The sequence below is a fragment of the Lissotriton vulgaris genome, chromosome 5 (assembly GCF_964263255.1).
Source record: "Lissotriton vulgaris chromosome 5, aLisVul1.2, whole genome shotgun sequence".
NCBI lineage: Eukaryota > Metazoa > Chordata > Amphibia > Caudata > Salamandridae > Lissotriton > Lissotriton vulgaris.
In genome coordinates, this window is record NC_141693.1 from 1,028,297,956 (window position 1) to 1,028,312,245 (window position 14,290).

Here is a 14,290-nt window from a genome sequence, read left to right on the forward strand (position 1 = left end):
TGCACCGGCCCGATCTGTTACTACTTTATGTATTCTTCGGTATTGGCAATCCAAGGCCCCTCTTGGGATGGATGAATGGTACAAGTAATTGGTTGCCATGGCAGGATGTTAACAATTATTATATAAAATTAATGACCAACTGTCTATATTAGAGGAAATATAGGAACTCTTTTACCAGACAGTGTATACACTAATAGGGTCTTCTGTGACCAAGTACTGATTTAGGTGGCGAGGTAGGCAAGGCATAGTTAAACAAAAGAGAGTGGGATTTCATTCACAAACGTGAATGGAGAGTACTCCTAGTCCCCTGGGTATCAGTAATAAACAAAAGAAGAGAACCATCAGAGGCTGCTTAGATGAAGCGGTCTGAGTGGGATGACTGAAAAAAGAAGAGTCCTTCCTTTATTAATAAACCCCTCACTCACCGACCTAGTCGGTGACATGCTTCATCATCGGGGTCCACCCTGAAAGCCGAGTGCCATCAGGGTGTGCTGCGACACCTGGACTACAGTGGAGCTGGTATTTGTGTGTGTGAAGTGAAAAAAGGTGTTAAAAATTGTCCTGGTATACTTGTGTGAAATTTATTTGCAAGGTACTGGACAATATTAAAATTAAGTGTGTGGATACAATTAGGTGTATTATGACCGTGTGTATCACTTATGTGTGAGGTCTAAATGTTTCAACCCGTAGGATGGAAGGTACCGGGTTTGTCAGGACCAGAGGAAAATGGGTGGTCAGGGCACACTAACGTCCTGCCGCTCCCTAGATTCCTGTACACTACTGACAAAATCTGTCAAAGTGAAAAAAGAGAGCTCAAAAACAAAATAGTCGAGCTAAAAGCAAAAAGACCTGGTGGGAGAAAGAGGCAAAAGGTCACAAGTATAATTAATACAAGCCTGTTACGAAGTGCCATGCTGGTTCTCACGTGTCTGTTGGTATATGGTGCATCCCATTCAGAGCTTAATGTGATAGATAGTGTCTGTCTATCACTAGAGCTGGCACACTCTATCAATGGTGTTGTGCTCAGTGATCACTAGGTCGTTATTCCAACATTCGAAAGCATTCAGCAGTCACTAGTGCGTGATTAGACTGCTCACAATTCCATTAGCGTGAGATAACGACGTGGAATATCTACATTTTAAACTTTGACTCAAGCTGACACTCTAGTAATTGTGGTGTGCCCAGTGTTCGATAGGTCGTTAATTTTAAACAGTCGAAAGCACTCAGCACTTCCGTGTGCATGACTCGACTGCTCACGATTTCAATTAAAGTGAGTAAATAACGACGCGAAATGTTTGTCCCATCAAACATACAATCACGCTACGCATACATACATCACACATACATAGACCGAAAAAGGAATCGGGGCTTACTCCTATTTCGGGTCTTTTAGGCTTCACGGGGTGGAGGGAAGGTATTTAAGCTCAAAATGCCATATTCTGCAAAGAGGAAATGAGAGGAGACTTCTGTCAAGGGACAGGCTCATGAAACCGAGACCGAAATAACGGTCCTGAAACGGACTCTGAGCGGTGATGTTACTTACAGTTAAGTAGAGGTTAGGTTAATATGTACCTACTCGCCTCTCTGTGCCTCCCCGCTCGCGTTCTGAAGCAGCCGGCAGGGATATAGCACCAGCATTGCTTCCGGGGTGGGCGGAGGCACGCAAATACGTGATAACTTATTCGCGTCGCGTCAATGGAAATGGAGGACGGTAGGGATTGGATTATGTTCCTGGTGTTGCTAAGCAACGTTGGTCTGGGAACAGAAAATAGCTATACGAATTGGAATTGGAAGCGGAACAAAGTCTTAAACCCCATAGAGGATTACAAGTGATTTACTTTTAGGGAAGATAAACAAAGGGGGGCTTTTGATAGGTAAAGGCACGTATGTAATACTGCCATTAGTGTTATCATTCAGTAGTCAACCAATTTATCCGACAGAGCACAGGTTAGAGAGAAGGTTCATATTGACTGTGGCATATTCAGAGAATGTTCGCCCAAGGAATATGGTCATTCAATCCTGTGACATGTGTGGATAATCTGTATATCCATCTCTGTTCTTTCTCGTAGAGCCGTTTCTGAATGTTAGGTCCAGCAGTGACTTGTTCGATAACAGTCCACCTCATGTCATTAGGTGTGTGGTTCGATTCAAGGAAGTGATCTGTCAGTTTAGTTGTGTTTTTTCTGCAGAGAATGGTGCTGCGATGCTCGCAGATTCTTTGCTTTACTTTCCTCGTTGTCATCCCCACGTAACGTTTGTTACATGTACACTCAATCAGATAAACCACATTGCAGCTATTGCAGTTCGTGTGAGATTGCTGCTTCCATATTTTGCCAGTCTCGATGTTCAAGGTTTTTGTGTTACTTGTTAAATGACATACGCTGCAGTTGCCACAACGAAAATGTCCTGTAACATCAGGTAGACCCCAAGCCTTTGTGAGTGATTGATTGTCAACACGCTCTTTTAATTTTGGTCTAGTATTGAGCAATGAGTCTTTGAGGCTAGCTGATTTTTTGTAGGAAAAGAGGGGCTTCTCCCAATGAAGATTGCCAGTGCTGAGAATGGACCAATGTTTTTTGATGCTTTTGGACACTTGGTTGGAGACCACGTTAAAAGTGGTCACACAGGTAAGTGGTATCTTATTTTCTGTAGCTGTTTTTGTCTCTAAAAGAGCCTCTCTTGGTTGGTTCCTGGCTTGTTTCTGGCTTGTGTTTATAATTTTCGCAGGATACCCACGGACTTGGAGTTCCTCAGTTAGGTCAGAGGCTTGTTTTTATACTCCGTTAGTTTGCTGCAATTGCGCCTCAGCCTTAAAAATTGTCCATAGGGAAGATTTTCTTTGAGTGGGCGCGGATGAAAACTCGAACTTTAGCAAGTTATTTTTAGCAGTAGGCTTGTCAAATGTTCTGGTCTCCAAATGATCGTTCTCCTTGGTAATCACCACATCAAGAAACACTATTTCTTTCTCACTGAAACAGTGGGTGAATTTAAGTTTCTGGTCGCACGTATTGATCCAGGTAGTAAATTCAATGAGTTGGTCCAGTGGTCCTTGCCAGATGGCAAGGACATCATCAATATAGCGTTTCCAGAATTTTAGGTGGTCTCTGAAAGGGTTGAGGTTGCTCAAAATGAACTTGAGTTCGAAGTCATAGACATAGAGACCCGCCACACTAGGGGCAAAAACACTGCCCATAGAAGTGCCCCCAGTTTGGAGGAATAGAACTCTCTCAAATTCAAAGTAGTTGCGTTTGAGTGCTAACTTGGCACACTCTATGATGAAGGCTCTGGGTGTGTTGAATGTCCAGTCCATGTTTCCTAGGGTATTCTCCAAAACCCTTAGCGTGTCATCTTGAGGTATGCTTGTGTATAGACTCTCTACATCAAAGCTGATTAAGACAGTGTTATCATCCACGGTGATTTCCTGTAGAAGATTCAAGAGACTTTTAGTGTCCTGTAAATAGGTAGATGCTTTTTGTACGATGGTTTTTAGAAAGAAGTCACAAAATCTTGACAACGGTTCAAGTAGTGACCCGATGCCCGAGACAATAGGGCGGCCTGGTGGTGGTAGTTTCCCTTTGTGCATTTTAGGCAGGGTGTAGAAATACGGTATCTTGCCTTTGGTGTCACATAGGTACTCTGCCTCCTGTTTGGAGATCTTGCCCAGTACTTCTGCGGTTTCAACTAATCCTTTTATTTCTGATTGCAGTTCCATAGTGGGATCCGAATGTAGGATCTGGTAGTTCTTTATATCACCCAGTAGGCGCAGACACTCCTCGCGATATGCACTGGTGTCCATCACTACGAGTCCACCCCCCTTGTCGGCAGGTTTTATTGTTATGGTGTCGCAGCTGTGGAGATCTCGTAGAGCATTGCATTCAGCTCGGCTCAGGTTTTGAAACTGAAGTGTTACTCATTTTCTCTACATCATTGTAGACTGCCTGCTCGAACGTTATTACTTCTACCGGGACTGCATGGGTCTGTGGTATCAAAGATTTCTTTTTAAGTCCACTCTCATTCTGATTGTTGGTAGCCACATTGGGTCCTTGTTTTTCAAAGAAAGCTTTAAGTCTCAATTTTCTAAAGAAAGTTGCTAGTTCGCAATGCAATTGGAACTTGTCAAGGCGTGCGGTGGGAACAAAACCTAAAGCTTTGTTTAGTACACACATTTCTGTTTCTGATAGTGTTCTAGAGGAGAAGTTAGTAACTAGGTCCTCATGTTGCTTGGTCCTGCGTTGCTCCTGGTCAGGCCGCTCACAGGCTCATCTTCCTCCCAGTGTACTTGGTTCATTTGTCTTCTTCCCTTTCCCCGCCTGCCTCTGCCTAAAAAAGGAGGGCGGTATTGGTTTTGTTGAAACGGTGGTGGTTGGAAATGTGGTGGGAATGGTGGTTGCCAACCGTACATTGGGAACTGTGGTGGATGCTTATAAGGGTCTTGGAATATCGGTGGATTGAATGGTTTCCAGTGATTCTGACCTCTGTAACCCCCTCTTGGTTTCTGTTTCGTAGTACTAGCATTTGAGCCATTGCTACTGTTGGATGAAACGCTTGAAGCATCAGAATCAGATGCAGGTTTTGTTCACTTCACACACACAAATACCAGCTCCACTGTAGTCCAGGCGTCGCAGCACACCCTGATGGCACTCGGGTGGCACTCGGCTATCAGGGTGGACCCCGATGATGAAGCATGTCACCGACTAGGTCGGTGAGTGAGGGGTTTATTAATAAAGGGAGGTAGGCAAGGCTGCATTAACAGAATTATCACGCACCTGAGGACGGACGGAACGTTAGGACGTAAACGTGTTCTGCATCTAACTTTATGTAGGTTTCAGTTCTGTAGTTTGGAAAGTCTCATTTGGCAGAAGTATACCAGAGTAAACAATGTGTCTTTAGGGTTGTTGGTTTAAAATGGTGTTCTAATGAATGACGGCTGTTCAAGATTTAGATGAGCTTTGTCTTACTAATTGTATTTTGTCTTGTATGGATTTGTCCCGTGTTCCAGAGGAGATTTGCAGTAACGGGTTGGTTGATGTGCTGTATAGAACTGTAAAGCATATATATATATATATATATATATATATATATATATATGGGACGAACCAGTGTAATGTGAGTAAGTATTGCAAAAACATACTGACCTAAATATCTGCACAATATGTTTGAATGCTGACTTGAAGCAAAACAGATTGCTCTTACCTATAGTTCCTAAAACCATTGCACGAGACCTCGAGCTTCACGTAGTTTCTTTTTTTTTTTTTCTTCCAGGTGTGACTACCAGAATGACAATTCAAAAACTGTTTTCCACCCTGTTGATCGCCAAGTGCAACATCCAAACTACAGAAAGAGATTTGAAGTCAAGACTTTTACATTTATGTCGGGAAATGCTGCCCTTTCAAGCCTGGTATGTTTTTTTTTTTTTTAATAAAGAAAAAAGCAGTGTCTCCATTACCAATTTGATTGTCAGAGGCTGCCTCCAATAGAACGTACATGGCAAGTTTGCCTCCAAATATATCCTAATATCAGTTCATAAAATAGTCCACTTGTCCTCCAATACAACCTGTTTTTGTGGGGGACGCCATTCTGTTTAAAGATCTTAGCTTAGTCACCGAAAAAGCAGAAAACTGAGAACGCGTGTGCTGTGAAAAGCGCCCACCTACGATTGAAGGTAAATCTGTCGACAACACTCCAGGACAAGTGTAAAACTGCCTTGCACCCTTGCGTGTTTCTGGATTCTCCAGAAAAGCGGAGCACTGTAGCAATAAACAGGATACATTTGGTACTCAAACTTTGTGTTGATATATGCACTAATACGTTTTGAGGACCAGTACGATGTATTGTGCTGCACACAAGTCTGTTGCAGGGACAGGCATGTGTTCGTGTGCATCTTCAGCACTCCTAGGAATATGCACAGGTGCACATTTCCATAAATCATTGTGTCCTCAGTTTCTCGCACTCCACAAAGTTTACCCCAAAGCCTTGATTGGTGCAGATAACACTGAAGTGGGGAGAATTGAGCTGAGGAGGAAAGGTAGGTGCTACTGTTCTTCCCATTGGACGAACAGGAGTGTTTTTATCTGGAACTGATCACCCAGGCTTTGATTTAAGATGCGAATACAAATGTTTGCATTGACCCCCTTCAGCTTGGATGCATTCAATGGGTAACAGATGAACCCAGTCTAAAATATTGCCATCCAGGATTTTAAATGGGGATAAAACCGGAGAAGGTAAAATTGGTGTTGTCCTAACAATCGTTGAAAAGGCGTGCACAGGTTTGAGGATCTTGACACCGATTAAGATGTGAAGTATGTGGCTGTTAATCATTTTACAATGAATTTACATCGATATCCCTAGAGTGCCCCTGACCAGCTCACATGCTTTAATAATCATCCCCTCCTCCTTTCTTTATCTGGTAGTCCTTCTCTCGGTTTTCTATGTGCGAGGAAAGCTTGCTTTTAATCTGGAGCCGGCAGCATCTAAATATTAAATTCAAGAACGTCAACGGGACGTACATTTTGAAATGCATATTGTTGAATGATAACTATGAATTTCATGTGAATAAGCGGGTAATGTCAGATGCTAGAATTCAATGTTAATCTGAGTGATAAGTGATTTAGCTGTGTTGTAGCATGTTTTGCTGGTTCTGGTTAGAACGTAGTCTAAACTAGCAGATGTAAAGAGTACAAAACTGAGATGGAGTGTAAAGGTAATGCATGTCTTAGAGGAATTATCATTTTAAGAGTATTTAGGGGACCAAAGTTCCAGAATTAATATTGTGCACCTTACCATCTGGGAGTACAAGCGCATAATTAAATGCCAACCAAATGATCACATGACTTGTAACCATTCCTGCTTCAGGAAACACTATCGGGTGGTCACTAGAAGGAACCTGATTGAACGCCCCACAGAAGAGGCATAAAAGTGCTAATGAAGGGTAGTGATTCAAGTTGCACCTTATCAACTTTGTGCCTTTTTCTAGAGCACGGTGCAGGAAAATGCATTTTTCATGTTCCTAATCTGTTAGAAGAAAGATTATTGGCATTAACTGAATTCTTTACTTGGTAACAAGTCTGAAGTTACGAGGGGGAGTTTCACGAAGGATCTACATTACTAGCATAAAATGGTCTCGCTTTTGGTGCCACAGCACAGTTGTCACACTTACTGGCTATATTATACGTAGTAAGCTTTGTCTGCCCCTTTCAGCCATTCGCTTCCTTTGACCAGACTCTTCCAACCATTGGTTTGAGACTCTCAATCACTTAAAGGCTGCCACAATGAGGTCTTCATCCAGTGGCGGCTGGTGACATTTGAAAGTGGTGGGCGGAAACTGATAATCATACTGCACCGTAGCGAGCGTAGCGAGCGAGCCCGTACCCCCTAAGGAGGGTTCGTGGGGGTTTCCCCCCCGAGAAAATTTTGAAAAAATCGTGGCAAAATGGTGCTTTTTTTCAAGCAAATTCGAGAAAGCCAGAAGGTTAATAAAGCAATTGTGTAAGTGCAGGTATTACATTATTAAAGAGCTGTCATATAACATAGGTAGCTGCTTATTCAGTATAACCACAGAGCTTCATAACAGACTTCAAGATACAATGCTGAGAACCTCAAAGATTGATTTGATTTAAACTGCAAACAAAAGAACCAACTAAACAGGTTCAGGTTGTCAGGCTTTTTTACCAGGTGCTGTAAATAAAAATATAACAATTTATTTTTGAGACATTGGGTAAATCAAACAAAGACTGGGGGGGTGAAACATAACGGTACCATTTTTACCTTGCAGTATTCAATAGCTAACTGTTGTATGTTAGGATTTTAACTTACGAACTGCAAGTGACAAAATGATTTCTCTGACAAATGCAGTGACTCACTGACCTATTTACAGCATTTTGTGAACTGCATCAGGTACATGCTTGGGCCTGATATATTTTTACTAAAGGACTGCAATCAGTCTGTTACCCAAGCATTAAAAATGTAATAGGTCGCGCCTTTGATTAAGTTAAAGGCATTTGCTTTGGTAATGGTATTGTATAGCAAAGCAAATGGCTTTAACTTAATGAAAGGCCTATATTAATGCTGCTTTGCAAGCTGCAAGGGTGAACAGTGCGCCCCTCTATTAATTTTACATGTAAGCTAATGAATGAATGATTATAATGCTGCCTTGCATGCTGTGCTGTAGTACACACTGCTTCTTCATCAATATAAAAGTTAAACTAATGGATGAATGATTATTAATGCGGCTCTGCAAGCAATGGAGGGCCCCTCCATTAATAATCCATTTAAACTCATGCAAGGATGAATATCGAAGCTGCCCATTGGCTGCAGCTGACACTGGGCCTCGTCATCAGTACTAAAAGTCAAGCTATTCAATTAATATTAATGTTGTACTGCAGGATACCCTGGATGAATGACTAGGACAGTGTGCGTCATCATTAATATTGAAGGCTAATCAATGATTATTACATGTTCTCGTATGAAAATCAGTGTGTCCAGCCAATGAAAGCTATTGTAATCAATGCATATTAACGCTGATGTGCAGGACGCCCCACTCCTTCATGAATAAAGTTGGCTAAACCATGAATAGTTATTCGCTCTTCGGGCTGCACTGGCCGGCGTGGTGCCCCTTCGTGGTAGAGGGCCGTGAATATTCGAGTGACCAATGAGGCTTAATGTTGCACTGGAGCGGTATGCCCATTTACTATAAATAAAGTCAGATGCATCAATCGATATTAATTATATGATGGCTGCACAGGAAGGGTATTATCAATAAATAACAAAACAATGCATAGCAAATCATGTTTCAGGATGCGAAGGGACAGTAGTGTGCCCAGATAGTAAAAGAAAAGCTGGGCTAATCATTGGGTATAAATGCAGCCCTGCAGGGCACACAGAAAAACGCTGTCATGAATAATATTTTAGACAGAACAATAATATGTATTCTGCTCTTCAGATTGTCAAGAGAGGACATTGCGCCCATCACAAATATTAAAGGTAGGCTAATCCGTGGATAATAATGCTGCTCTGCAGGCTGCATTAAAGGACGCATCAGCCCATGCACTAGTATTAAAATCAGACAAATGAATGAGGATATTCATTCAGCCAAGGCTGCACAGGGATGAAACTATGTTAAAGTCAAACAATGCACATTCTTCTCTTCAGACAGTGAAGAGACATGATTACAGTCACTAGAATAAAAGTTAGACTTATGGGTGGCTGCAGCGGGCACTGTGACTGGTGCGGTTTTGCGCTCGCGTTTTTTGTCAACGTTTAATTTAACCTAAATAGACATTTAATTCGAGGCAAGGCGCTGGAGAGAGTTCAAGTTCCGCTTGCCTTGGATGTATTATCCGATTGTGTCTGCTGAGACAGGGCTGGTGCCAACACGTAAACAAACATGAGGGCAGCGGAGGGGGCGGTGGCACTCACTGGAGAGCATTTCTGCTGCTTGAAATAAATTGCTGTGGGCAATGGTTGACCTCTTTCACATCAGGAACAGGGATGATCATGTGCATCATATCATCCCTGTTCCCTCGGTTCAACTTCAAGGAACATATAATGCATTAGATGCATCTCGAACAGTCCAACTGGAGCTTCCTCGGCTGCCGGGGAAAAAGGACCACCACGTCCCCGAAGATTTCTCCCCGAGCAGCTCTCCCAGGAACTCCCCCTGCTTCTTCAGAAAGTTGCTGAGCATATTGTAGATAAAGACACATCAAACATGGTCACTCTTTTAAATGACTTAGTCAGGTGCGATTTCCCCAAAAGTAAATACATTTAAAAAACAAGCATTTACAATGCAATAGGTCTCGCATTATTAAAGTTTGAGCTATTGGCATTGTAAATGGCAATGCCTTTTATTCATTTGTTTTTAAAACCTACAATCCGTGCATAATCACGCACTTTGAACATATAGTCCTTGCTTACAATGAGCAAGGCTGGCAGTAAGAGACTGCCAGCCTTGCTTCTCATAAGCATGGACTATAAGTACAAATCGCTTGTTTACCCACAGATGCAAATGAATAAAAGGCATTGTCATTTACAATGCCAATACCTCAAACTTTAATAATGCGAGACCTGGAACACGAGGGACCATTTTATTTCAGAAAAGTACGTGCCACCCCATGTTAAAATCTCTCTCCTTAGTACATTATGTACACAAAGGAACCCTTATTTTAATTGTTTTGCACTGCAGCAAGTATTTTGTATTGCTATCAGTGCTCAAGTGTGAGTGCCAAACCTATTGGCTTTACAAATGTTTGGTGCACAGTGAAAGCATAAGAGAGGTGGAGTGTGTGTGTCATGAGTGTCATGAGTGTCTAGTGTGTGTGTCATGAGTGTCTAGTGTGTCATGAGTGTCTTGCTTGTAACGGTATCTGGGCCTGTCCGAGGCTTTAAATTAAAGACTGTAAATTAAAGGCATAGGCCCTGTAGATTCCCGAGGGAGTAAGTAGTGATGCCTCCTCCACTTCTGACATCACGCTGCCCCTCCCTGTGATGCGAGGGGTCAGTGGGAGTCAGAGCTGGATTTACTAGCACTCTCCCATTCATTCCCCTAGGTGTTATGACGTCAGAGGGCAGAGGTGTATGGGTTCGAGGATGAGCTCCAACAAGCATGCTGAAAGCACTCCATCAGCACTCATCAAATCTTAATTTGGACCGGGGCTAGACTGCTACAGTGTAGGGACTTGTCCTAGGTGGCCTCAGTGTGTGTGCAGAGTCTCGGGTGCTAGGGGAGAATGAGATTCTGGTATGTAATTCTGCGTGAGAGAGAGTGCAGATCTAGCGCTCTTCATCCAATACTGGGTCACAGTCAAATAGAAGCATTCTAGAATGTTATTTTGCTTGATTGTATCTGGTTCTGATCCGAGGCCTTCTGTGACACTGTAACATTTTAAAGGATTCCCCCGGGGAAAATATCCAAAGAGGGGTCTTAGTCCAGTACATCCCCTGCTTTTAATGTGTCTGGTTGGTTTTTAGGCCTCCTTTACTGAAGTGTCCATCCACTGAAAAAACAAGGAAAGGTGAAGCAATTTGCCTGGAATCACAGGGTGCTAAGCCAGCGCCAGGACTCCTGTCTGCCTAGTTCCAAAGTCAGCAGCTCTGTAATGACCCATCCTCTCCCAGCCAATAACATCGAGGGATTCTAGACACTGAGTCTGAGCACAGCCATCGCTCACCACAGCAAGAGAAAACATACCAGAGGGAGCACTTTACACAAGCACCAGTTAAATAATACAGGGACGCATTCATCTTGTGAACAAGGGAAGGTAAAGCGATTTACCTGGAATCACAGTGCTGAGATGATGCCGGGACTCGAGTCGGATTGCATAGTTCCAAAGTCAGCAGGTCTGTAATGACCCATCCTCTCCCAGCCAATAATATTGAGGGCTTCAAGGCACTGAGTCTGATAATAGGCAGCGCTCACCACATCAAAAGAACCAACCCGAGGGAACGGCTTACACGAGCACGTTGCATAACACAGGGACACATTCCACCCATTTCAATGTTTCTGTGCGCAGGGCCTGGTGTTAAAAAGCTGATTCATCGGACCATTCCACCAATGTACAGGAACTGAAGGAATAACATGGGGTCGTGTCACAATAGGCACTACTGAGTAATTTAACACTCTATGTATGCACTTCTCAGCACTTATGCAATACATTTAATGGGAGAGTGGCACTTCTCAGTAGCAGACGGGTAATCGAAATGTGAGCACCTGCACTTTTCTATGTCCATTTAAAACTCTGAGACTCGTGTACGTAAACTGCCATATATTCGTAAACAATGCCTTGCATGTTAATTGGCCTACCAGAAACCATGGTCTTTTAAAGCACAATTTAATACAAAAACTTAGCTGATGTAAACACATCTGGGCCGAGCAAGCATCGCTTCATTTTAAACACGCACAAAGTTATCACACTCTGTGAATGACTGTGCTCAAATTAAATACATGTTTTTTCTATCACTGCACACAAATCTAAAGATGCCAGCCCAGCCACACCAACAAAAGTAAGAATATCGGGTCCGAAACCCCTGCACTTTTTGTCCCCGGTGCTTAAAGGGTGTTCAGGTGTTGGTGGAAATACATGCGAGTGTGATTCGAAAATTTGAGCAGCCAGCATTCGCAGTGAGATCTGTCGGTGCATCTCTCTCTCTGAACTAACGATGACGACACGAACCCGGGAACCACGCTCTGCTCGGAGCGCACAATCCGTGCTGTGCATTGCTTATTCCAGCTAAATCCACAGAGCCGGGGTCTGCAGCGCTGCTCCTCGACTCAAGCTCAGGACGTGCCTGTAAGCCCCCCAACACCCCCAACTCAACGAAGCTGCCCTCCTGACCCTGCCCGCGAGCCCCCCTGAGATCAACAGTTCAAGAGTGCAAACACGGCCACGGGCCACCGACGAGCCACACTCAGGCGAGGGCCACACTGACACTTTGGCTAGCGGCACGCACGGGCACAGTCACTATAAAAAACTTACGTGGTCCGGACCGCCGTAGCAACTGGGCACTGACTGGGCACAAAACACAACTGCACTGGTCAGCAGCAGGAGCACACCACAACGACTACGAACTGCGGAGCAGCGGAACTGGTCACTCACGCGTTGACTGTGTTTAAATTAGTTCTACAGTCTACTTTCACTTACTACTACTTACTTGTTGTAGTTGTGTTCTGGAGCGCCATGCGCGGTGACGTCGAAACAGCGTTCAAATGGCCAATCACCTCGATATGGCTGGATATAGCCATATGGTGATTGGCCATACAGTGCAGCCCCTCAGCTGCCAGCCAACACCCACACGCGGCACCATCCTGCTGCAGCAGCCAATCCTGGTGCAGCGTTACCAGCAACACTGCACCAGGATTGGGCTACGAGCAGGAAACTATCTGCCCTTTTAGAGACCGGGCCCCCGGGTCCCTGCCTGACAGTGCCTGTGCTAAAGAGGGGGGGAGGGAAGGTCTACCACTGCAGCGCATGCGCGGGCCAGTCAAAATTGTGAGTACTCCTTCATTCCACATGCGTAGTCAGAGTCTCACTCTCCGACACTGCTCCCTCTGCCTGTGCGCTGCCTGTCACTCTGCCGCAGCCCCGCCCCCACCCACCACGGCCCACTTCCATATACCATGCCCGATTCTGTCGGGCTTGTCCCGGCCGGTAGCGTGCAGTGCGCTCAAATTTAACCAGACAGAATGCCTTTGAGAAAACATTCTCAAATGCTTGTATTGATGTAGTGCGGTCGTCCATGGCTAGTGGGGCAACGCCCCAAAGCCCCCAATGGACGCACCGCCACTGTCTTCATCACTCACTGTTTGCAGTCGAGTGTTTTCATTGAGTTGCACCGTGGATTAATTGGCAACTAAAGCACTATTGTATTTTTTTGTAGTTGCATTTATATCGTGCTTGCGGTCTTACGTGCCCTTACCGGTTTACTTTAATGGCCTTGTTCTGCATGCATTTGCCTATTAAAACACTGAAAATGTGGGCTTGTTAGTGCTTGTATAGTGTAAGGAAAATTGGGTATTAGTGGTCTTGTTATAGACTGTATGTGTCATGTATCGTTTCAAGAAGAGAACTTGACATTTCTGGTGGTGTTTATGTTTGAGGTTTCAACAAAGATACAGGATCATTTTAAACAATTGAATATGAAGGTGTTAACTTTCCTCAAATAAATGTACTAACTGCTTTGGGCAAATTGCAGTGGGACCAATATATAAATGCCATTAGTTTGAATTTGAGTCATTCGTTAATTTGATTCATAAACTACTTTTTTGATATGCAGTAGTCTTGTGGAAGCAAGGGCATGCTTTGATCTCTGAAAGCAAATAAATGTACAAATGTACTCGGGCAAAGAAGGATCAGACTGCAAAATATTGCTTAAGAGTTTGATTCTCGAGGAGCAACTTCAGTAAAGTTGGTACAACTGCGAACCATTTATGGATAATTATCAGTTTGATAACTAAGATTCTGCCTGCAAATAAAAGTGTATTCCATCTCTTAGCCCTTTTGCCAATCCATTTCAAGGCAGCTAAAAAGATACTAAAGTTTAAATGTGCCAAGTTCTTAGTAAGCCAGACTTCCATCTACATTACTCTATCTTGACACTATTTTACCTAATACTGGATATTTGTTCTAAAGGAAGTGGGGGACATGGGAGGGATCTCCGATATGAGGCCTGGACCTCTATTCCCTTTAAGGTGCACACCTATGCGTCTGTTCTACTTTTACTCCCACGCACTTCCGTTGCGTAAAGCGCACTTATTTATAAAATGCAATTAGGCCTTTAAGCTTAAAAAAAGGCCTGC

General features: G+C 43.6%; 1 protein-coding gene across 1 annotated transcript in view; it reads left to right on the plus strand.

The window, feature by feature from the left end:
• The window catches only part of LOC147711933 (zona pellucida sperm-binding protein 2-like), a 299,118-nt gene that overhangs the window by 235,002 nt on the left and 49,826 nt on the right, over positions 1–14,290 (plus strand). Inside the window, exon 15 of the mRNA XM_086920260.1 lies at positions 5,263–5,398. Within this exon, the coding sequence (XP_086776386.1) occupies positions 5,263–5,398 (136 nt within the window). The remainder of the gene's footprint in view (positions 1–5,262; positions 5,399–14,290) is intronic.